Source organism: Lepidochelys kempii, chromosome 16 (assembly GCF_965140265.1).
Source record: "Lepidochelys kempii isolate rLepKem1 chromosome 16, rLepKem1.hap2, whole genome shotgun sequence".
Classification (NCBI taxonomy): domain Eukaryota; kingdom Metazoa; phylum Chordata; order Testudines; family Cheloniidae; genus Lepidochelys; species Lepidochelys kempii.
The window spans coordinates 13,063,360-13,088,645 of NC_133271.1; the positions used below are offsets into that span (position 1 = coordinate 13,063,360).

Sequence of the window (25,286 nt, forward strand, 5' to 3'; positions counted from 1 at the left end):
TTACACTCCTTCCTCCAGAGGAGTTTTGAAGTCACAGAAAACATTTTCCAAACCTAATATTAGTTCCAGATGTTCACAGACATTTTGGTTTGTACCTCACTCTGTAAAACACATTTTCTCTCTCTTTTTTTCAAGTGCAGAGCCTGCTTTGTCTATGACATAATCTGCTAGCAGCCCCGCCAGTGTGCGCGCTCACTCGCGCGCTCTCCCGCTTCGAACAGCTCATGTTCGAACAAAGAGCATCCCTCATCTGCCAAGTTGTCACGCACATGGAGTTGTGAGTAATTTCCACAAACTTTAAGGAACAGTTCGGGATGCGATTCTTCCTTCTTCTTTTCTGGCTGCTGAGTGGAGAGCCACTCTCTCGCCGTTGCACGGTGTTGAAAGTATGGTTTGCTTTGCACACAAATTCACCTTGAGAACAGTCCTGGTAACATCCAAGGTTTTGAGGGCTGTGTTTTTCTAAGCACCAGTAATAAGCCTTTAAAAGTGTATTTAGCCAGGGAGTTGGGTGGGCAGGTATTCCCTGAGAGGCCTTCATTTCTCTCACCCTCACTCCCCAGCACCTCTGTCCTGCACACCGAGACAAAGAAAAAGCAGAGCTGGCTCCTGACCCTGCTCCTGGATGAAGAAGAGGATAAAATTATTTTTGGCTCAGGAAAAGGGCTTCTTCCACTTGCCAGCAGAATAGGAGGCCAAGGGTTTTGTCGAGATTAGATGCTGGAGCCTTTGGGGGACAGGCAGAGGGCCAGATGCCATACAGGAGCAAATCCTGCCATGCAGCCAGAGGGTGGGTTGGCACAGTGCTAGCAGAGGGCATTGCCAGGAATCACAATATTAGGAGGTTATAACTCTAATTTTTCTTTAAAAAATACAGATTATCTTCCCACTCTTAAGACCTGGAGATCTCAGGAATAAACTCCAGCAGCATCAAGACCATAGCTGGTTTTTGGATGGTATGGCTGTGCTGCCAGAATGACCCTGCTGTCTCTCTGTGGGAGGGGGCATGGCCAGCTGCCCTACTGAGAGAAGAAGAGTGAAAAACCTCAACTTGCCCCAAAACGGAGGCATAGCTTTTCCAGGGGGCTCCTGTTTTTAGGTTTTTGCTATTGATTTTATGCAAAAGTCACACAGAGACTGGTGACGGGCAGCAGTATGAGAAAGCAAGAGAAAGAGAGAGATACTCAACTGGAGGCACCCAGGGGCTCGTTCTCCGAGTAGCTGGGCATCCACACATCCAAATGAAGTCAACGGAACCAGCGGAGCTCAGCGCCTTGGAAAAATTAGGCCCCTTGGTGTCTCCAGTTGGACGTCCAAAAATCAAGGCATCTAAAATTAGTAGCTCCACAGGCTTGAGAAAGGAGGGAACATTTGGATACAAACAACTGACGGAAGAGAGAATTTTGGGGTTTGCTCTTTATTTATTTATTTTTAATGTCTGTTCGTTGTTTCTGTTTTTGTGTTCAGAGTGAGGGGCATGCGGCTCTCGGGAGTGATTTTCTTTGCATGTCAAACACATGGCAAAAAGAAAAGAAAATAATAATAATAATCTGTATTTCCTGCTGCAGCTGTCACACGGAGGTCCAGCCACATCAGAGAAGAAACCCCATGTTTCCCTCGTCTGGCCTCACCTGACAAATGTGTGAGCAATCTGGAATCTCCATCCAAAACACAGTGCTTCCTTTACCGTGTAGCTTTCCTTTTGCATACTGAGGGTGCCCCTCCAAGGCAAAGAACAAACCTGCCATGCTTGGAAACTGGAACCGTAACCCAGGCATTGCAACGGCATTGGATAGCTTTGGAAATGGAAGTCAGTGACAGGGAGGGAGGGAAACTTACTTTGAGACCGGGACTGAGGTGTAAACAAATGAGGGGCATCAATTCTGACTGCCCATAGCGGAGGCCCCTGCAAATGATCAGAGGCCTCAGAAGGATGCGCTGATCTTTCCCCTGACAACGAAAATCTAGCCTCTGTAGCACAGATGCTTAACAATGGGGGTCATATAAATACCTGAGAGAGAAATCTGACAGGAAGAACAGATGGGACCAAAAATCCCTGCTGGTATAATTTGGTGCAGCTTCCTTGGTTGCTCCAGTTTACACCAGAAGAGAATTTAGCCCATAGGTACTCAGAAAGTTACAGAGTGAATAAACCCACAAAAATCCACCCACCACTAATAGCCAAATTCTTCTCTCGCCTGCATTTCCCTGGCTTGCCCCTGCCGAGCTGAGAGAAGGAATTGGTTATGAATGATCACAGTGAGATAGCGCCTCTGACGGAATCATCACACACTCAGAGTCCCAGGTTCCCAGGACTCATCCTCCGTCAGTCACGATCAGGAGTCTTCTGCTCATTGCCAGCCAGAGGCACTTTAATGTCCCCCTGCCCCACCCTGGTGCGGGTGCCAGCACCCTGCCCTGCACTGAAAAGGCGCATGGCCAGCTCCTGCTTAGTCTGCAACAACAGCAACGGAAAGCCTTTCTGAAGAGGAGCCTCTACGAGTCACCAGCCTGTGGCTTGGCGCACACACACCTCCGTGCTACCCATCTGGATACAGAGGTGTGTCAAAGTGACTGCGACTGGAGCGAGGTGTTACACGATCACAAGAGTATCCGGAGGGCGCTGAGCCTGTGCCAAAGAGAGAGCAGTAGTGAGGGAACGGTCTCAGAACCAGCAGGCCTCTGGCGGGCTACGCTCACCAGCGCAGATGCTGTGGGCACATCTGTGCAGACCTCATGGAGAGGCTCAATCTGTCTGGTAGCACTTCAGAGTGACGCCCACCAGCCGGGCCCGTTCCTCAGGCTTCTGCAGAGCATGGTTTAGTAATGCATACAGTGGTGGAGCCTAGCCCCTGCTAGCGCTGACATGTGTAGCCTCTAGGAGGCGCTCAGACAGCACGGCAATGAGCATGGGATGGGGAGACAGATAGCACCAGGAAAAACAAATGTAAGCAACCCCGCCCACATGTAAACCACCTAGCCTGTGAGATTTGCAACACAATGTTCCAAAGAAAGAACCTGTAATGTATAGAGAGAGAGAGAGAGAGAAAAACCCACTTGCACCATAACTTTGAACTTTCATAGTTAAATGAACCCCAAATCCTCCATTAATTGCAAGATAAGGAACCGAGTTTTGCCTGGTTTTCTCACTGAGCAGAGCTTGAGCAGCAGCTTTCAACACCTTTGGTGCTATGTTTTAGAATACATCATTTTTAATTACTCATCCAGACCCATCGACAAGTTTCACATCCTTCCACCTTGACCTGCAGGCCCCTGAATCATGCTCTGAGTCTCAGCCAAAACACTGACGAGCCTCAGGGGACTGGGTCCACGTTCTGTGTTTATAGCTAAACTCCAAAACCAGGTGAGTTTCAGGTGCTGTTAGCGAAGCTTTGCACAGCTCTAGCTGAGGTCTCAGTTTTGTAGGTTGCCCAGTTGCTACAAAACTTTTGAAATGCAAATAACTTCTTTGTAGTTACCAAACACTTTTCTCTCATTTTTCCAAGTAACAGACTCTACAGAGGCCTTCAGCAGCCACTCCCGCTGCAGGAGCTTTGGCACTACACTCCAGCTGGTGTCTGTGTTCCGTACCCTTCTGCACAAAGCCAACAAAATCCCAAGGACAGAGCTCGGATTGCTGTGGCCAGCAATCTCGGGCACAGAATCAGTTAACATTGCTGCGGCATTTCCGGAGCTGCTGCCCTTTGTCCTCACCTACCTGTGTAGAGGTCAGTGTCCGTGTACTCATCAACCTTCTTGTGCTGAAGGATGTAATCGGAGACCTTTGTCCCGATCGCAGGCTGGACGTCCAGCCACTCCAGAGAGACCACGGTGCTGGAGGGCTCTACGCTGGGGGATAAGCGCAACCTGGGCAGGGCACAAACAAAGCAGAACTCCTGGAAATCAGCTTGCACTCTGAGGAAAGGCAGCCTGTTAAAGCAGATTCTGAACATATGCCTATGGGCTCTCTCGCACATTCAGACACAAACACATGAACACAAGAAACACGGAGACAATAGGAAGCGGAGGGAGAAAAAAAACAAAAAAGGAAACTTTCAGCCAGGTGGAGTCAGATCCTGCTGTATGCTGTTCCCTCCTCCACCTGCTCCCTGAAGAACCTTGTTCTCGTGACTCCTGCATTAGCGTCTCTGGGCTATGCACCTACTGCCGACTGAGAGTGGCTAAACTCATCCCACCTGAAGGGCTCTCCACCTTTTCATTTAACACCCTCATAACTACGTCCCTGCAATCTCAGATCAGCTCAGTGACCCTATGGAGAATGGATATCGAGCAGCACGAGAGAGTGAAAGAGGAGAGCAAGAAGGTCAAACTTTCCCTCTGTGTGTCTCCATGCTACCCAGCTTATACCCAGACGGGGTATAAGTGAAGAGAGAATCTAGCTCAGGTTGTGCCTGAATGGGAGTGAAGGACTGCAAGAGTGTTCACGTCCAAGAGTGTGTACGGGTGTGTGTGTGTGCAAGAGGGCTTGTGAGCGAGTCTCAGAAATGTGTGTAAGCAAAAGAAAGAGAGGGATGAATATGTACGAAGTGTGAGTCAGAGAGCGTGTGTGTGTGAGAGAGAGAACGGGAGTGTATGTGTGAGGAGAGAGAGAGGTCTGATTCTTCATGGTATGTGCCTTGTATCATAGAATTGTAGGACTGGAAGGGTTCTTGAGAAGTCATCTACCTCAGCCCCTTGCACACATGGCAGGACACCATCACCATCACTGACACCAGTGCAAAGAAGAGCATAAAGTGCCACCAGGTCAGAATCATGCCGACTTTGCGCCCCCTTAGGACTGTAGTCAATGACAACACAAGGTGCAGGGCTATTAACAACTAGGCTCTGAGAGTACCAGTGTATTTGCTGAGCTCAGGATGGGAAATCAATGCCATCTGAGGGTATTGGCTTACTAAAACGATGTTCTCTTCCTAGTGGAGAGCTGAAGCCAGTCTCTCTTCCTGCTGTTTCAGCTAATTCCTTATCAGTTTGCTCCTGATTTGTTCTCGCTCTGACAAGCCACAATGAACTGCATTGTAATTCCATTTCTTTCACCGTTTTAAATCCCATTCTACAAGCCGTACTAATAAGGTGATGAAAAATAACAAAGAAACCTCCCAGGGCCGCAGGCAGCATCAGGATATCTGAAAGTCCTCAGTCACACAGCAAGATGCACTGGGCCAGGGACCTGAGTTTGAATGCAGGAGCCAGGAGGCACCTGTGGGCAAAACCGTAACCCCACTCAGCAAACCAGAAGGGGATTGAGTATGTGCTGACCACACCACAACATGGAAGTCATTCACCAAGAGATACATACACAGGCTGAGGGAGAGGACTGCAGTTTGGGAGTCCATTCTCGTCGAAGGCATTCAGGTCACATCGGCACCAATCCTCGATAACGTCTCCTTTCCCTGAGCACCAGTATGAGCTCATCAGGGCTCCCATGAAGGCCTGGAAAGTTTTATTAAAAAGAAACAAACATGTAAACGCTGAAAGCTCAGGGAAATCAGCTAACACCTAGTCCTTACCCTGCCCCAATTATCAATGTCAATGTCATTAGATCTGGAAAGGATGAAGTAGGGGCTTCTGCATGCAATGGGACTCAGGAGACCTGGGTTTAATTCCCAGCTCTGCCACTGACTTCCCATGTGTCCTTGAGAAAGTCATTTACTCTGTGCTTCAGTTCCCACGTCTGTGGGATAATGGGGGATAATGATTTGGTCTTGATTGTTTAGACTGTACACTTCTTCCAGCAGGGTCTGTATCTCTTTATGTATCTGTACAGCGCTGACCACAAAGGGAGTCTTTTGAGATGTAAAAGGGCCCATGTGGTCCCCTGGGACTTTATTGCAGAAGGACAGGGATAAACCCAATTCCAACAAGTCTGGGCTCCCTTAACTTGACCTGAAGTTTCAGTAGGATGTACTACTGTTCTTTACTTCCAACTTTTAATATTCTTATGCTCCACCCCAGAACTGACTGCATTTCAAAGGTGAGTAGAATGACTCTTGAATAAAAAGCACCCAGGGGCCATCATGCATGCTGTACTCACACACTCCTGACTCATATGAGCAGTCCAGCTGAAGTGAGTGGTGCTACTTGCTTGAGTAAGGATTACTCACAAGAGTAAGAATTGCAGGACTAGGTACCCTAGTAGGTACAACCAGAAGAGTTTGTAAAAGCACTTTAGGGAGTGCATCTAATGGAAATTATTAATACCTATGCACTGCCATTAACATGACAAGAACTCCTCACTGCGGTTGCTACCGCCTGAGAGGACTGATACTACAATATAAGCCTCAGAAGCAATAATGATCCTCATGGATCAGACAGCATGATTGGCCCTAGATTAGTAAAGGTGAAATCATTTTTTAAAAAATCTAACTTGCTTAGAATCTATTCCTGATGATTGTTCACTTTTTGCAGTTCACTTGGCTTAGGACAGAGAGACAGAGCAGGTCAGTTTCACTGCCTGGTTCTCACGCGCTAGCCCCAGGCTGCTGGAGCTGAGTTGCTAATACCGCAGGGGAACGCTTAAAACAAATCAGCACCCGGTCTAGTGGTTCAGCTCTGTAACTGGGTCTCAGGAAACCCGGGTTGTAGAGACAGGAGTCCCTCCCACTGGCTGCATAACCTTAAGTTGCTTCTCCTCTGTTGCCCCTCTCCTCCTTTGTCGGTCTCCTCTACTTAGACCATTAGCTCTTTGGGGCAGGGGCTGTCTCCCACTATGTGAACGTACAGCACCTGGCACCCAGGTGTTCCAGCCTCCATTTAGGTTTCTAAGAGATATGGCAATAATGAAACTCTGACTTCACTGTAATTGTTTTTTAAAATCTGCTTCTATTAGCTTTTGCAATTCCTTTCCCAAGGTATTAGAAGACCTACATTTTGGACCCCAAACTTCTGAGCAGTGTCCCCTATATACCTAACAGCTCTCTTGGCTTTCCCGCCCCAGCCAGCTCTGATCTGACAAATCCCCAGTACTTAAAGCAGCACTACTTCACCCCCTTCAAATCTCCAAAAGTGCCCGACCGCAGCTGCCTGGCCCACGTGAGAAGACTAACTTTAAGGGCTACACCTTAAAGCCTGAAATCACCCCTTGGAGGGGACAGGAATGGCTTCAGCAGATTTGGTATTTAACACAACACTGTAGTAAAAGCACCTTCCTCGAACCATTGAGAAAAAGGGTATAAATAGAGACATACGTCACACTCTATTGTTTCAGAGTAGCAGCCGTGTTAGTCTGTATTCGCAAAAAGAAAAGGAGGACTTGTGGCACCTTAGAGACTAACCAATTTATTTGAGCATAAGCTTTCATGAGCTACAGCTCACTTCATTGAATGCATCTAATGAAGTGAGCTGTAGCTCACGAAATCTTATGCTCAAATAAATTGGTTAGTCTCTAAGGTGCCACAACTCCTCCTTTTCTTTTTACTCTATTGTTTGGGATTTTGACAATTTCCCCAAACACGCAACCACCTTTATAATAAAGCGCCTTGAGTCACCCAAGTCTGCAATATTTCTGCTTCCAGGCATTTATTAAATGTTTTCCACTCAAAAAATAAAAATAAAAAATAAAAATAAAAAGCGGGGGGAGGGAAGGGGATGAGAAAGAGAGCAAAAGAGAGAGAAAATACATCATTACTCTTTAGATCCTAAGTAAAAGCCTAAAAGCGGAAAGGGTATTTTTAGACAATTAGAGAATGTCTAGAACAGACAGACAGACAGATCAGATACATGAGAATGAATTGTCTCATGTTGCAACCATATAATAATCTCTCAACCTCTGTATTACCCAGAGGGTCTGCTATAACTAATGTGACCAGGAATTAATGAAAAGGAAAAATACATAAGCAAAAATACATCAGTCCCATTCCATAACTGGGGGATGTGGGGGGCTGTACTGCTGACCTAGGTACGATGCCATAGGTGGCTGCCCAGGATGATTCTTTCTAAATGGGGCCACAGCTTGGATGGGATTTCCTGATGGTTTTGAAAGAAGAGGAGAAACTGACACATGGATTTTAGAAAAGCATGAGGGAGCCTGAGAGAGAGAGAAGGTTGGATTTCCAAGAGGATTTGAAGGGCATGGAGCTGAGAGTACTCTCCAGCCAGGCCAGGAATGGGGAAGGAAAGACATTAGATCATCCTTGGCCTTTGAACTGCTCCTCCTGCTCCATGTTATGTGTCCTGCAATAGACTCACTGTTTACAGCTCCCTGCTGGCCCACATGGGTGCGGGCTCCCCTCACATCTCCAGCCAACAGGGGAGACTCGGGGAGCTTGCTGGAGTGAGCGGGGCCATGTGCAGCGTGTCGGAGCAGAGCACCAGGTGGAGCCGAAGAGAGAGAAAACACCTGAACCACTCAATAGGAAATAGCTTCCAGCTCTCTGAGCTCAACGTCCGCTAGCGCCTATGGGGTGGGAGCCTGCAGAGACAGCTGTGTCAGGCTGCCCAGGAAAGTCACCTGGGCCCAAAGCAAGGTCTGCTAAGCAATGGATTTCCTCTCAGTGACTACACTGCCCTCCTGCCACCCCCGTACCGCTAGGGTTGCCAGGCGTCCAGTTTTCGACCGGAATACCCAGTCAAAAAGGGTCGTGGCAGCTCCTGTTGGCACTGTTGACCGCGCCGTTAAAAGTCTGGTTGGCGGCGAAGTGGGGCTAAGACAGGCTCCCTGCCTGGCTCCGCGCAGCTCCCGGAAGCAGCTGGCACGTCTCTGCGGCCCCTAAGTGGCCGGCAATCAGAGAAGCGCCGCACGATGCCCCCACCCCTTAGCTCAGCGCCCGCAGCTCCCTTTGGCTGGGAACCGTGAGCAATGGGAGCTGTGACGGGGGTGCCTGCGGGCGTGGGGCAGTGCGCAGAGGCCCCTGGCCCCTCTGCCAGGAGCCATGCAGAGCTGGAGCTGGCAGGCAGGGAGCCTGCCGTAGCCCTGCTGCGCCGCTGACCCGCAGCCACTTGAGGTAAGCGCCACCTGACTAGAGCATGCACCCCGCACCCCCTCCCGCACCCCAACCACCTGTCCCGACCCTGAGCCCCCTCCTGCACCCCACACCACTCAGCCCTGGCCCCACCCCAAGAGCCCACACCCCTTGTCCCAGCCCCGTGAAAGTGAGTGAAGTTCGGGGAGAGAGTGATGGAGGGAGGAGGGATGGAGTGAGTGGGATCAGGGCCTCAGGGAAGGGGCGGGGCAGGGGCGTTTGGTTTTGCGCGATTAGGAAGTTGGCAACCCTATGCACTACACACTGCCTTTCTGCCACCTGCGCACCCTCCCCACTGCCCCCTACCATCCCCACACTGCCCTCCTGTGACCCCCAAACCCCACACTGCCCCCAACCACCCCCTCACTGCACACCGCCCTCCTGCCATCACCGCACCCCACACTGCCCCCGGCCACCCCTGCACCGCACCCTACCATCCCTGCACCGCACCCTGCCGCCTGCCACCCCCTCACCGCACAGCACCCTCCTGCGACCCCCGAACCTCACACTGCTCCCTACCACCCCCTCACCGCACACCACCCTCCTGCCACCCCTGCACTTCACACTGCTCCCTACCACCCCCTCACTGCACACCACCCTCCTGCCACCCCCTCACCTCACACTGCTCCCTACAACCCCCTCACTGCACACCACCCTCCTGCCACCCCCGAACCTCACACTGCTCCCTACCACCCCCTCACCGCACACCACCCTCCTGCCACCCCCGAACCTCACACTGCTCCCTACCACCCCTTTCACCGCACACCACCCTCCTGCGACCCCCGCACCCCACACTGCCGCCTGCCACCCCCACTGAGCTGCCACCACATTACCTGTACTGTTCTCATACGTTACTCTTCACATCTATGGCCCTTGCTGTCTCTGCCAACCCATCTGAACCCGTGCCCAGTCTGCTGTCACACCATCATCCGAAAGCCTCACAACCTCAACCCCAAATGCTGCCGCCCCCTTGCACTCTCCCCCTACACACTGCCCGTGTGGTGCACGCCTGCCATGCCAGACACCCTGGCACCATCACAACATGCCCGTACATCCTCCATCTGCGTCATGTCGCCGTGCACTCACACTGCCCCGAGGATGGTGCAGCAGTGGGTGCATGGTCACTGGTATTCACGAACACGCATGCGCGAGGCTTCCACAGAGTCAGAGATCGGTGCTTTTGCAGCTCTTTCCCCCTCGCCTGGGCTCGCTCCTTGCTGGATACCCTGGCCACCTAATGATGTAATCTCATCCACCAATGGCCATACCCTTTAGCCCCATCCAAGAGTTAATTTCTTTTTTGTTGTTTACAGGAACTACATGCTCCCCCCGCCCCATTCCCCCGCAACCCGACACACTTTAATTCGATCCTGCAGGTACAGAGCCCTGATCTGCCTTGTGTCAACCTTTACACAAACGAGGTTAGCCCATCGATGCGTCCTTCAATTCCACTCATTAGGCTGAGCGCACCTACGCACAGTAACAGAGTTACACGAGAAACAATGGGCCCCCGGCCCTGACAGCAGCCTCTATTCAATTTCGCTGACATTTGTTTATAGAGGAGCAGCTGGCTGACGTCAAACCGAGCCAGGAGAGGCTGGGCGTCGGGCTCAGCAGACAGCCAGTGGGCAGGCTTCGGCAGAGCTGCGCGTTGCTTGTTTTTAATCAGGGTTTCTAGTAAGTGTGTGCGCTGGGGAGTGTGTGCGTGGGGAGCTGGGGCGGAGGGGGGGAATCAGAGGAAGGGAAGAAGTCAGGTGCTTTGGAAAAACAGGTCGCGACAAAGGTCAAAGCAGTTCCTGAAGCAGGATTCCAGCAGAATCCTGCAGCCTCCAGGAAGCTGCATTACCCTTCCAGGACACCGCTGTACAATCCTGGGGCTCCAAATTCCCTTTGGGGCCACCGCCTTGCCCCTCGGAGCTCCATGTCTACCTTAGCGTACCCACTGTAACCTTCAGGGGTTCCCTGATGCCTTCAAGGGACATTGCCACAACATTCAGGGCTCTGCACTGTGCTTGGGTGCCCCTGCTGCAAAGTGGGGTGCCCAGCTGATTCTGCCGTAGCCTGTAGGAGTCCAGTATCTCCTCCTGTGGGACCACCCAGTAACCTTCAGGAATTCTCTGCTGCCCGGTAGGGACGTAGTACTTGATGAGTGGGACCTGCCTGGCTCATTGGGTACGAATGTGTCTTTTGGGGGTGCTATCTGGTTCTTGGAGGGGCTCAGTCTCAGAGAGCGGTAATGCTCAAGAGCTATCTGCTACCCTGCAAGCTGGGCTGTCACCATAACCCGGCTGCCTGCTTGCTTTCTCCCTCTCCTGAGCATCGTAAAGAAGGAAGGGATGCTGCACAGAGCCCGCTTACATAGACAAAGGTGAAACTGCAATCACTGTAATCCAAACAGTGACCCTCAGGGGGAAAAAGACTGCTTGCAGATGGCAATGGTGGGACACATATGAAGGGGGAGAGATCTGTCATATATCCATCTTTGATTATCGAGTGTATCTTCAAACACAGCTGTGCTCGGGCCCAAAACACCTTTAATCCAGCCCTGACCCTGGGCGACTGAAGACTCTCTGTTCCCTGTTTTGGCATTAGGGCGTCTGTGACTGGGGGCTAATCCCCCGGAAGGCTACCCTTTCTTGTCCTTGACACAGCTACCTCATTGCTTTGGTGTCTGTGATTGAAAGGTACTTCTCCCCGCTCCCATACCCAAAGTTAACCCTTCTCTCTCTTCGACATCACCGTCTTAGGACATTGGCAAGGGAGGCCCACAGCACCATAAAGTTAACCCTGGATGTGCTGATTTAGGGCCCGATCCTGGCTAAGTACTGAGCCATGGCAAGTCAAGGGACGTGAGGGTGCTCAGCACCTCACAGGGTTGGGCCCTCCATGTTGGAGGCGCCTGGGATGGCAGAGTAACTCCCTTCCCACAATGCACTGAACAGGCTGCTTGTCCTGTGGGAGCTAACCACTCCCCAGCACCCCGACCCTGCTCTGAGTCCTCAGGCAAATTTCTCCTTCATTTTAAAGTATTCAAATTGTATGGCTTCCCTGTGAGTCAGGGCACTTGGTTTACATCCTTCAGTGCCAGAGGAAGATTTATGAGAATAGAAACTGGCTCAGAAGTTTTATTTTCTAGATGAGGAATCATGCCATTAGATATATAGCGTTATGAATCACCGCAACAGCATCAAATTTGCTCTTAAAGGTATAATAAGACTGACACCCCACACCCACACATACCCATATAATGGATTGATGGTTCCCCCCCCCAAGATGGCTACTTTGTTTGTTTCGACGTGAACAAGAGATAAAGGGCCGTAAAACTCCATCTTGCCATACGTTGAGTCTATTCTTAACAAATATTAGGAAAATGAATGACCCACGTACCCCATCTATCATTGACGTGAGTGCAGATGGGTCTTTCTTCCCCTCTTGTTTGTGCCACGGTGAACACAGGGCTTGCTTAGTTTTCATGGCTCAGAGGCTCCGCAACTGAATACAGAAACATTTTAACAGTCTGCTGACAGCTCAAATCCGGGTGAGAAAGGGAAGGATGGAAAGTCATTCCTGTATTACAGCTTTTTGGTGGTTGCTGGGAAATGTCCTGCGGGCCCCAGTCCAGCTCCCAGGACCTTGAACACAAAGAAAGTTCCACGACCAGGGCTGACTGAGGAACAGCTGCAGGATAGTGGGGAGGGAGAATCTACTTCAAGTGCCCGAGCTTTCAGGCCAGCCTTCTCATAAGGACTCAACACCCACCATGGGGCTCAGGATTTCCAAAGAGCTCAGAGGGTTGGGTGCATGTTGGGCGCTGAGCATGTCTGAAAATGTGGCCTCAACTGGAGCTGCTAAGGATTGGAAATCTGGCCTTACTTATTCTTTGGATCAAAGAACTTTTGTGGTTAGTACATGCCTCATTTTCAGGAAGAATTACAGAGGGGAATATATGGATCGGGGGAAAAAATGAAGTCAGGTTGAATGCGGAAGTGAATTTCTGTGAGGGAATCTGGCTATAGACTGTTTGGATGGATTATTCCAATAGAAATTGGCTATTCTGGTACATTGTGTGTCTTGCATTGGTTTCCCGGATAAGCCTCTCAAACCTTAATCTCTGTTTTCCCCCAGTGACTAACTTCTTGGTTAGACCAATCTCAGCAATAAATGAGAGTTCCATCTTTTTCTTGTTACTCCATGGCCTCCTTCAAACAGTACAGGGGACAGCCCCTTTGCCAGGAGGAATGGGTAAAGGGCTCGAAATCAGCATGTCTCTCAAAACCAAGAGGAGCTTCTAACCAAACGATGTATGCAATCATGGAGTCTTTTCTGCATCTGGCAGCAGGGTGCTAGATGCCTGGGTTCCATTGTCAGTTCTGCTGCTCGTGCATTGGGATACCTTGGCCAACCTGCTTCACCTCCCCATGCCTCAGTTTTCCCACCTGTAAAATTGGGATAATAATCCTTCTTTATCACATCGGAGTGCCTGTGACGCTAAAAGGAAGTCATGGGGTTCCTCTCTTTATGCCCATTTATCCATTTTGCCTATATATAAATTGAGTGCATGCTCTCATGATGGTGAACCTGAACAAGATGCTGAGAAGACTTATTCTCTTGCAGCTGATTGCAAAGGGCATTGAGAAAGGAGCACCCATCTACTAGGACATTGTGGATCATCCCAAAAGAGTTAGATACAGATCTGATCTTTCTTATGCCTCCATCATCCTTTATGGGATAGCAGACTTTCCACTGTGACCTTCCATTCAATGGGCTGTTACTCAAAGCTGCTTTCCCTCTTGTGCATCATACATGCCTTGTTTCTACTGTGTAGTCTGACTGCCTCTAGGCCCCATCTGTTACTCTCTGGTCTCCGAGGTGCACCCTGTGACCTGGCTATGTGGTCTCCATGCATTTCCAAGGCATCAATAAAGGTATCTCTAGGCAACGCTACATGAGTTCCAAAGTCACGTCACATCCCTCTGGAAAGAAGAACCAAGGCCATGGCCCCATTCTTCCATTCTGAAGCTGCTAACTTAGCCAAAACATGGGATCGGCTTGATCTCTGGTGGCAGTTAGTCCCACAGCCAAGACTAACATCCTGCTTTTCTGTACCACTAACTTGACACTGGGGTTCATTAACCACACAATCCTCCTTGTCAAATACAGCTACGGCTGTGGGGAGTGGAGCAAGGAGTGCCCTTCAGATACAGCAGCCAGTTCATACCTTTATCATGATAACAGGGCAAATCCTGTGCAGGTAAATGCTACAAGTTTTTACAGCACCTAACACAAGGGGATGCTGATCCATGACAAGGGCCCCTATGCACTACAGTAATACAAATAATGCCCTGGGCATTATTCATCGACATTCATTTATTGGCGAGTGAAGGTTCTGCAAGGATTAGGGCCATATAAGCACCTAGACAGACAGAACCGTAATCTCAGGTCAGACCTCGGTTTCAGTGCATTTCAAACCCAGCAGCATGGCTCAATGGGCTTCAGCAGGAGATAAATGCTACTCCATATAAGTTACAACATCTAATAGAGGAGATAAAAATAAAGGACTTCCCAGACCAGGGACTCTTTCCAGGATTATGGAGTTTGCGTCTGCAAGTCTGTTCCAGATTCAGAGCAAAGGAAGGTGAAATTTCCCTACTGTTGTTGGCAGGCGACCACATCTTCTAGTGCTCACACCCTCCTCTTCTCCGGCTGCTTCTCCCTGGGGAGCAGTATCTCCTGCCGTTCATCCTGTGAAGGGACTTCAACATTTTGCCAGAAAGCTCAGGGTGCTGGAAAGGATCCAGGATGGGCAATGCACTGGCTTCTATTATTGATGGGAACCAAGGGAGCAGCAGAGGAAACTGGAAAACCTGGCAGCATCAGACAACATTCATACTGTAGCAACAGTCCCGTTCAGGCGAGTCGGCTTTGCTTTCACACCTAGAATACAAAGCTCCCTATTACAGCACAATAGGTCAGATCAGAGCGGGCCTATTCACTAATGCAAGTCGGATGTGGACGAGATCCATATCAGGAAGAGGCCCGAGTGGCTAAACTTTGCACAGCGTATTAATGCAAGAATGATGAGTGCCAATTAACAGATATAAACGGCCTTCCTTCCCCCCCCCACTCAATAACAACGTTGTCCCCAGTTGCTCTGGCTCCCTTGCGACTTTGTCCATGGAAAAATAAATTACTGGCACCGACCTTCCATGTCTTCAGACTCTGCTTTGGGGGAATTATCTGCGTGCACAGAATGTTTTCTTTTCTTTCAGAAGCTTGCCTGGCCTTCCACTTCTGCACAGTCTGGCGGGACTAGGACCCAAGAGTGCTTGGAGAAGCTGGCGAGAGCTGCAGTGTTGGAACCAAGGCCCTATGAATGCCAGTTTCCCTGGCATTGCTGCCAGTCACAGGTACAGATTTTTCCTCCCCTCCCCTCCCCTAAAACAAGCAGCTCTGGGATACCACAGAGAAACAACCCTGAAAAATGTGACCAATGGGAAGGGGCACAAATGTCTGTCTGCTTGAACAGACTTCAAGGGATAAGAGCAAAATATCACAACCTTGTATGCAGTGCCTCCTGGCCAGCTGTAGGTCAGAAAGTGCTCTGAGTAAATCCACATTTGACATGCTCTAGCTCCTCTTTGATTGTATTCCTCCCTGCATTCGCGGAGGCTCTCAGCACTACGGCATCCCGATTCATTTTCTCAGTCCATGGCTCTGACTTCCCCAGGTCCAGGTTTGCTCTGCCTCCAGGGCAAACTGTGACATCATCAGAGAGAGTGATTAACTCATGGAAATCAGAGATGGCAAGGGGTGGCCTGGCCAAGCTGGCCATACCTACACTGGCTTGTGAGCCTTCCAGAGACCTTCCCAAGCTGATCTGCAGGTGCTTGGATAGTTGACTGTCAACAAACCCTCCTGTCCTCTCCCACCTGTCATCACTTCCTGCTTCCCCTCTGCCCCAGAGCATCCCAAGATGTGTGTTTGTGGATCTGGGGAGATGCTACACTATCAGTGTTCCCAGGGTTTTTCCCAGCAAACATAGATGTGCACTTCACTCCAATTCAGCCTGCGGAGCGCACCTTCCTCGGGGACGCTTGCTTTGCACATTGCTCCACCTGAACATCATGTTACAAAGCAAATCCCTGCTGGAAACGTGTGCTAACTCCCCATGATGACAAAGCATCCCTGCGCCTCGGCTCATGTTATCCAATTGGGCCTTTGGATCACACTGTTACGGGGTTTCTTGCAGCTCCTTTCAATCTCCCATTTTCCCTGGCAGAAACTCTAGCACAGAGGCTGCGGGGAGCACACCAAGACTCGCTGTCCTGGCGCACCCCCTCACAGTGAGACCCAGCACTGCAGCACGTCCGCCTCAATTTCCCCACAATGATCTTAAGCCTATTCCCGGCATAGAGCTGACCTGACCCCCCAGCAAATCCACCTTTCCATGGTAACAGTATCTTTTGGACAAACTCCCAACCTCCTCCCCCTGCCCCCCCAAAAAAAAACTCCAAAGGAATCTTTGGCCTAGCTGGGCTCAATGTCCAGCCCCCTTCCTTACAGGTAGGTCCCAGCTGCAATGGCAGTCTTCACATCCACCAACAGGTACCTGGGCTCTGGTCACCCCAACAAACTGCATCCTCCTACCAAGGGCCCTGGCCAGCCAAAGTCCTCAAACAGCTCGTGGCCCTCACCCAGGCTTCACACCCCCAGGCAGGAGCAATCTGTCTGCTCTCCTCCCAGCCAACACTCAGCTGCTGGGCTTTCCTCTGCAGTCAGCTCCTCTTCTTTCCTCCCCAGCCAGTTATCCCCACTGCTGGGCTTTCCTCAACATACGCCCCACATCCAGAGCAGATGACAGCAGGGTGGGGCTAAGTGAACTGGGCTGACTGCCCCACGGATTCCTGGTCCTTAAAGGGGTGGGCCACCCTGGCACAGGGGGTTCAACCATCAGTGATGGAAAGTAAATTCTTTGCCCAGGTGCTCAAATACCATGCAGGTGAGTGCAGTATGAGAACCCAAACAGAATGGATTCCCCCCTCCACCCCGAGCATCTGCCTTGGGAATAGTTGGGCATGGATGTGTGATAGTGATATCAGCTTAAAGGCAGGTATCAGAGCCAAAGCCCAGTTGGAATCCCATTCTCAAATGCCTATTAATTATTATTAGCTGTCCTACAGTAGCACTTAGGGTATGTCCACACTAGATTGCAAACCCAGATGTACTGGACCTGGGCTTGTGGTCTCATGTGTTTCCAAGCCAGTGCTTGAGCATCCACACTGCACTGTAAACCTGCGTTTACCATTGCTGGACTCAGGTCTCACACCTGTACTAACGTATCCCTACTGCGCCACACAGACTCTCTGACTCCGGTCTGCCGCTGGAGCTGCGCCCACGCTGCAAAACAACAGGCCTTGGGAGGGGCAGGTTAGACAGGCTGCCATTGCTTTTGCCACTGTGTCGTCTAGATCTGCTCAGAGCAGTAACGACACCGGCTCTTTGTCTGCAGCAGGACGGGGAACTTCTGAGAGAAAGCTTCGTGCAAACGCTGTCACAGAGTTGAGACATCTTGTGGGGGGTGCGTAACTTTCAATTACAGCCCCCCCACCCAGCCCAGCACCCAAAAGAGCTTTGGAAGGATGGGGGAGTGGAGCGTGTGACGAAGGGGTTTCCCTCCGTCTCTCCTTTCATGGCCTCATTTTCATCAGCGGGCCACAACCTTTCAGGCAGCGCAGCCAAGCAAACGAAGACAACCCTGCGGTCTCTGAGGGGGGTCTCTTAGTTGGGGATAACTCCAGACTGCCTCTGTGGGTCAGGCTCAATGCAAACACTGCGCGCTTCCTCAGTCCTGAAGCCGTGCCTCCCTCGGCCCCTCAGGGCCATGGGCCTGATCTCACATGCTGACTAGAGCTCCTTCTGTTCCGGCACGGAGGCCCCATGGCCGAGCCTGGCTGGCTAGTGTGCTCAGGCTTGGTACCATCGGAGGGGCACCTGCTAACCGGAATGCCGGGAAGAGCCAGTGAGAGCCTTCCCAGTTGGATTTTTCCACTTGGCCGTTTACTTGGCCAGATTTAAGGAGGACAGATGGCCAATATGTGTCTGAGTTTCCTTCTGTTTATCCCATCTGCTCCGGGCAGCAACTGAGAGTAAGAGAGAGAAGGGGAGGGGGGAAGGGAGGTGGGCAGCAAGCGGCATTTGGGGATTCCAGCAGAGTTGGCTTCATCGGTGGGGCTGCTTGCAGTTCCCTTTGCAACCCATCACCACCAGCCACAGCGTTCCAAGGACTCCGCGAGCCGGAGCATTTCCCAGACAGGCAGCACTGATGGGCAGACTCCTACAGCTGCCGAGGATGGGTGGGTGAAGCACTGATGAAGAGGACGGACTGGCTCTGAGGGGACAAACCTCAGTGCACATTTACTGATCAAGTTCCCAGCGCAGCCTTGTTTGTGCAGAGAAGCAGGTGGGTATTGTCCCCTCCTTAAAGTATATATTGGCCATACAAGCCTGTGTAAGGGGAGAGAAGGTAATAAGCATAGATACAGGCCTCTCTAGCGCTACCAGGAAAGCGCCTTTGATCGGAAGGGGGAGTACAAACAAGGCCATCATTTAAGGCCTCTGGCACACGGGGAAGTGTCAAGTGTTGGCTCGGCTGAACCTTTTCAGGGGAGGCCAGATCCATGCACAGACACAGGGGAGGGGGGCTGGATGAACACTGGCAACAAGAGACTGCAAAGTGCAGCCAGCGGCATCAGGTAGTAATGAAGAATTGTGCTCCCATCTAAAGAAACCTCCCCTCCCGCAACACACACACACACACAGTGGTACTGTGTATGCGGGAGGATCTCTCACCGGACTCGCACATGCGGTGAAGTGAGAGGTCTCCATTTGGGGCGGGGGAGATAAAGAAACGCCCCCATAGAGTCCACCAAAGGTCAGTATTGCTCACTGGACCCTGGGCATCTCCTTCAGCTGAGGAAGAACAAGGGTGCGAAGGGAGCCTGGCCTCTCCTCTTCCTGAGGCCACGTGGGAGGTGATGGTCCCTAGACTGCCACAGGTGTTTTTGACCATGCACTGGCAGCTCCACTCACGAAGCAAGCCCTTCCTGCAGGTTCTGTGCTGTGCTCTTTGCTGTGAGGGCGACACGGCGAGCGATTGATGCTGAAATTACTCACGTTTAAAATTAAATAAAGGTCCCAGAGGTCTCCTAAAATTCTAACTAGAAGTTAATTCATCTCCTTACATTCAAACAGAGCTTTGAATCAATCTCCCGCAGGAGACGAGATTAATCTCCCTTTGCTCCCCTTCCCCAGCAACCATCTAAGCGTTTCTGCAGCTGGCCAAGCTGCTCTGGGAGAGCTTGTGTGTGCGTGTGTGTTTGATGGGCGAAAGTGCAATGCAAATGAAATTATTATCTTGCAAGAGGAAGATCCCAGCCAGTCAGGTGTGACCCCCCCCCCTCAAACCAGCATCCCTTGGCTTGCTATTGGTGCAGAAGGTGGATTCCTGTAGGTAACCAGCATACTATGCATGCACTGAATCTTCTAGGTCTCAATACTGTGATGTTCAGAGTGTGTGGGGGGAAGCGTAAGCTCCATTCTCTTCCTGCTGCCTCTCTGGGTTAGCGGGCTGGCTCATTTTCCAACCGCCTCTTCCAGGGGACTTGGAGGTTTACAGAGTACGCAAACCTGATGTCTCTCGCTTTCTCAGCCTGTGCCTCTGGGTGATTATCACGAGCGGGGCTGCTAGTCAATCACACAGCTGCAGAGAGCTGAGAAGTCAAAGAAGCAGAAAGGTGAGAATGATAATATTACAGGCTTTGCCTCTTTTCTCTTTCTCCTGGCTGCACTCAGAGCTGGAGGAATTCCCCCTGCCCGGTCGTTGCAGGAGATGGATGCTCCCCCGGCTCAAAGTTGGAGAGCAGTGCCAGGGAAACTCCAGGTGCAATGAGAATCACCTTGCCTGACCCAAGAGGTGGATGTGAGGCCAATGCAGGGCAGGAATACATTGGTGGAATAGCATGGGCTAAGCCCAGGAGACCAAATGACCATGGCAGACATCTAAACCGCACCCTCCTGAAGGCAGGGTGGAGTGATTCCTTTCCTTGGCACTGGAGCCTGTCTGAGAAAGGCTGTTGTTACATGTCTCTTCCTGTGGGGCTGTTTGATGGCTGCTGTGTTCACTTGATTGCATTCTGTGCCAAGGGTCACGGGGAGAGGGAGCTTTTCCATAAGACAGAACAAAGATGTAGCATGGGCAGAAACCTTTGTGCTTCACTGCATGAGCCGAACTGACCAATAAATGATGGAGGAGAGGGAGAAACCTCCGAAAATTGACAGGAAAGCGCATGTTGCGCCTCCCCCTGAAGCGCTGACTGGTCGCTGTCAGAGACAGGATCCTGGCATGGATGGACCATTGCTCAGTGCCAGTGGTGTTACGATGCACAAGCAGACGGAAGCAGGACAGAGACAGCAGACTAGTCTACACGCTGCGACAGTCCCCAGAGACCTTTAGTGAGACGATGCCCCGCACTGCATGCCTTAGTCCAGAGGTGGGCAAAGTACGGCCCGCGGGCCACATCTGGCCAGTGGGACCCTCCTGCCCGGCCCCTGAGCTCCTGGCCCGGGAGGCTTGCCCCCGGCCCCTCCCCTGCTGTTCCCCCCTCCCCTGCAGCCATGCTGCCGTATGGGCAGTGCTCTGGGGGGCGGGGCTGCGCACTCATTCAGGGGAGTGCGGCAACTGGTCTGGCTCCGGCCGGGCGGCACGGCTGCCAGACATGCTGCTCTGAGAGGCATGGTAAGAGGGCCAGGGCCAGAGGGTTGGAGGAGGGGTGGAGGGTCCCGGGGAGCAGTCAGGGGACAGGGAGCAGGGAGTTGGATAGGCGTGGGAGTCCCGGGGGGCCTGTCATGGGGCAGGGGTGTAGATAGGGGTCGGGGCAGTTAGGGGACAGGGAGCAGGGGGGTTGGATGGGGGTGAGGTCCCAGAGGGGGCAGTCAGGGGACAAGGAGCAGGAGGGGTTGGATTGGTCGGGGGTTCTGAGGGGGGCAGTCGAGGGGCAGAAAGTGGGAGGGGGCGGATAGGGGGCAGGGGCCAGGCTGTTTGGGGAGGCACAGCCTTCCCTACCCGGCCCTCCATACAGTTTCGGAACCCCATGTGGCCCTCAGGCCAAAAAGTTTGCCTGCCCCTGCTTTAGTCATAGCCTCTGCCTATTTGCATCAGGCTCGACTTAGACAGGAAGCAGAGGACTGGAGCTCACTCAAAACCATGCTGGGTAGCTGTTATAAACTGAAGAGAGGCAACAAAGTCACCTGCTCCACCCAAGACAGTTGAGTCGCATCAATTTGACTGGTAGAGCAGGAGTTCTCAGTGGAGAACAGCGCGTCCTTTCATTGCAGAAACCTTCATTAACAGCCCATGCATCGCAGCACAGACAGCCAAAGACGGCCAGGAATAGGTGTTTGAATTTTGAAATGAATTTCCTTGGGCCGGGCTCACCCCACCTGTCGCTGAGTCCCGCGGACATTGGAGCAGTTAAGTCGCTGGGGAAACGTTTGTGGAAAGAGAACGTTGAAGATCCATGTGTGCAAGTATTTGCAGGAAGTAAAGTTTGAATCCTCAGACCCAAGCACTCGCATAAGTGCTTGTGCATCCAATCTGCAATCAGAAATACTGTCCAGCATGTGACTTTTCGATCCACTGCAGCCTGGCAACACACAGGAAAATTCAAATATTCACTATGAAAGAGTCAACCCACAGGTTATTTACTAAATAACTGCGAAGAACTCATTATCTGCTTGCAGACACTCCACAGGAGAGCAATAGCTACATCAATTGAGTATTACCCACTCCCACAGCAGACAGCAAACGGGAGTTTTTGGAGGAATAACTGTGGATCCTGTGCTTGGAGGAAAACACGAGACTAGTTTGTGGGTGATTCGTGTTGAATGGCTGCTGCAGTGAAGTCTATCTCTCTGGGCTGAGTATTCACACCAGGCTGGACATCTTGGAGTTTGAGTGGGAGTCCTAGACACCTGCATTTGTTGTTTGTGCTCAAGGTCAATAAATATTTCTACCTCCGCAACTGGTGGAGACCAGCCCCAGTCCTCAAGCTTGATGCTGGAAGAGGATGCTTTGCCGGTCAATGTTTTCTTATCTTTCCCTTCTGCTCTCTTACAGAGTTGCTGTTCCTTAGAGCAAATCATCACCTAGGGCAAGTGTGTCATTTTACAGCCTGTGCCACATAAGGAGCAGCACATAGCTACGCTGCCCTGAGAGCAGGCCAGGAACCGCAGTGCGACTTCGAGAGTCACCTGGTTCCTCCTGGTCTCCCCATACTCTGGAGTGGGGGAAGTTATCTGTGCCAGATTTATGCTTGGTACAGATCACTTCCCCATCAGTACTGGTGCATGGTGAGGGAGGGAGGAGTCAAGGCTCTTCCCATTGCAGGCCCCTGTCTGCCAGTTCATGCAGGATGCGGAGTAACCCTGCATTGAAAGCTGCCGTCCCTTTCACGCACTGACCCATGATATGGGGTAGCATGCGCAGGGGGAAGCTGGTGACCTCTTGCATCCTTGCTTTGGTGTGTAAAGTAGCTCACAATTGTGCCCTCAACAGGAAAGAAACTTTCAAAGAATCAAAACAGGGCAAAGACCCAATGCAGGGGAGGGACAGGCAGAAGAATGGTGCACATCTGTATGTGCGCATAACTCAGCTCTGGCTGGGGAGGGTACTGCTCCCAGTGACTCCAGTGGAGACGAAGAATGGCCTGGTAGCTGGGCCTGTAGACTAGAACTCAGAAGAACCTGTGTCCCGTTCCTGGCTCTGCCACTATCTCTGTGTGACCTCAGGCAAGTCACTAAATCTGCCCTACACCTCTGCCGTGTAGGGTAAACCCCATGAACAGATACTATGGTGAACTCCTCTAGTGAGATGGGGACTTGGTATCCAGGGCTCAGTTTGGTCCTTTATCAGCTAGTGAAGTCCCTGAAACTAGCTCACTGCCTCTCTGCCTGGGGAGGACTGAGAGCACGCTGTAGGAGTAGGAATTGTCAGTGTACGGAGCAGCTAGAACCTAGGTCTGCTGGACACTGAGCAGCTGCCGTACCCATGTCACCACCCAACAGTTGTGGGCCAGCAGCGACCGACAGGCTGTGAGCCTGGAGGAGCAAAGTACCACAGAATGTGCTCCCCACAGAGGGCCTGTCTGGCTGTGCTCACAGGGGCCCTGATTGCTCCAGGCACACTATTTAAGCCTGGTGGGGACCCCAAGAAGTGGTCTGTGCAACCAGGTGGATCCCCATCTGGGTCTATGACAGACCCTGCTCCTTCGCCTTGCTTTGGTTCTTGGTTTCTGACCTTGGCGTCGGTTCTTGATTTCCGACTCCAGCCCTGCCCACTTGGCCCGGCTGCCCATACCCTGGCCGTGACAATTTGGTAGGATCAATTTCAATAGGTAGTGAACTTAGCCCAGGGGTGTCATGAAAGTTTCCATTGCCTATTCTCCTACCAGCAATCCTGACCCTGTAGGATTCTTTACAATAGAGGGCCTGCGTCATTCCAACCCCAATTCTTTCAGTCAATGGGGACGCTGCGCTCTCCCCAGTAGAAATCATGCTGAGGGCACCGAGCCTGCTGTAAGAGCGATGCCGTGAACATCTTGGCTCTCTCCCCACACTGGGACGGAGAGACCTGACTCAGTTTCCCACAGAAGCGACGGCAAGTTCTTACTGGGGGTTCCTGGCTGGCGGCTGTGAATTACAGCTGATTGGCTCTGAAGACATCGGGAGCTGTCTCACTCAACAGAGGATGGAGAGCTAAAGGGCGGGGGGGGGAGGGAATAACCTGCTGAAGCACAAGGAGAGGAGGATCAGAGAAAGAGAGGAGCGGAGGGAAGGAATGGGGAGAAAGGGGCGGGCAGACCAGATGAAAAAAAGGTTTTAAGAAAAAATGAAAAGGAGGAAAGAGAGAAAGGGGAAAAGAATGGAACAGAAGAAAGTAGGAAGTGATATGAAATAACTGACAGACAGAGAGATTGACAGCAAAAGACAGAGGGCAAGCTGTGGTGGGGGGTGGACATGGAAGACAAAAGGAGTTAATTACCTGTGTCCTGCCCCAGACAAAAACAGGGCCCCTAGCAGGACTGTGGGTGGGTAAGTGGGGCCTGTAACAAAGGCAAGCATCAGAGACTCCAGCCGGACAGAGGAGGCCTAGGCCGGGTTACAGCTGCTGTGCAATGGTGCCACATGGTCACCGTCTGGCACATAACATGTACTCAGCTGAACTCCATCCGCCAACACCATACGCATCGACTTTCCCTGACCTTCCGTGCAGCGTTCTCCTGCACCCCTCCGCCTCTGCGACTCCTTCTCCTGCCGTTCTCAGAGCAGCCTCCCCCCTCTCTTTGGCATGGGATGCACAGGCGCAAGAGAATGTGCAGCTCAGATCCAAGCTCCGCCATTGGCAGGAGCAGCTGCTGATGCAGAAAGTGTTGGGGGAAGGGAGGGAAGGCTCTTTCTCCCTCAAATTTGCATGCACATGCATGGAACCCCCGCCTGCAGAGACAGGCTCCCTTTGGGGGCATGCTTCTCTGCGTGCAAATTTAGCAGGTGCAGGGAGGAGCACGTGCGCATTAATCAAAGTCTTCGTAAAAGGGTGGTTGGTTTTTCCAGGGCCTCAGCAGAAAGTACAATTCGGGGCTCGGTTCCAGCTGCGGCCGGTGGGACAGTCTCTCTTCCGCGGGACGGAGGGAGGGAGTGACGCTGCTGCTGGAGAAACGCAGCCCGTGTCCAACTCACAAGCCAAACCGGAGGCCCTTCCAGGGCAGGGCACATGGGAACTTTGCTTCTGCTCGGAGCCTGGGAAGAGTGAGATCTGATCTCTGGGCACCCAGAGGGAGGAGGCGGTTGGGAGGGGATGGCTGCATCATGGTAGCGGCGGAGGGAGGGGTGATGGGGCGCTTTGCAGGAGGAGAGTGAGATGAGGAGACTGGAAGGCCACACTGCCCCCTTGCACAAGCGAGCGTATGGGGAAGGGAGGGGCGGAGAAGCTGTCCTACTTCCTGGTGGATGAGCAGTAGCAGCAGGAGCTCTTTAGACTGGCTTGGTCTCTCTCTCTCTTTTTTTTCTCCTCCATTAACCCCTTGCCTGCTGGTGAACCCATTCCCCTTCCCCAAAACAAACTGACATCTTGCAGAGCATCCCGAGGGAACAACCCTGCCCCCACTCCCCATCGCAGTAACATCCCAACCTGCCAAACGGCATAAGTGTGGCTCAGTGCCCACTCCAGGCTATTCGCCTCCTCACACACACACA

At 51.8% G+C, this 25,286-nt stretch overlaps 1 protein-coding gene across 5 annotated transcripts in view; it reads right to left on the bottom strand.

The window, feature by feature from the left end:
* Positions 1-25,286, bottom strand: part of ASTN2 (astrotactin 2) — a 602,974-nt gene that overhangs the window by 147,320 nt on the left and 430,368 nt on the right. For all 5 annotated transcript variants that reach the window (XM_073314892.1, XM_073314893.1, XM_073314894.1 and 2 more), the window contains 2 exons: positions 5,318-5,451; positions 3,719-3,867 (listed from right to left, as the gene is read on the bottom strand). In XM_073314892.1, the coding sequence (XP_073170993.1) occupies positions 3,719-3,867; positions 5,318-5,451 (283 nt within the window). The remainder of the gene's footprint in view (positions 1-3,718; positions 3,868-5,317; positions 5,452-25,286) is intronic.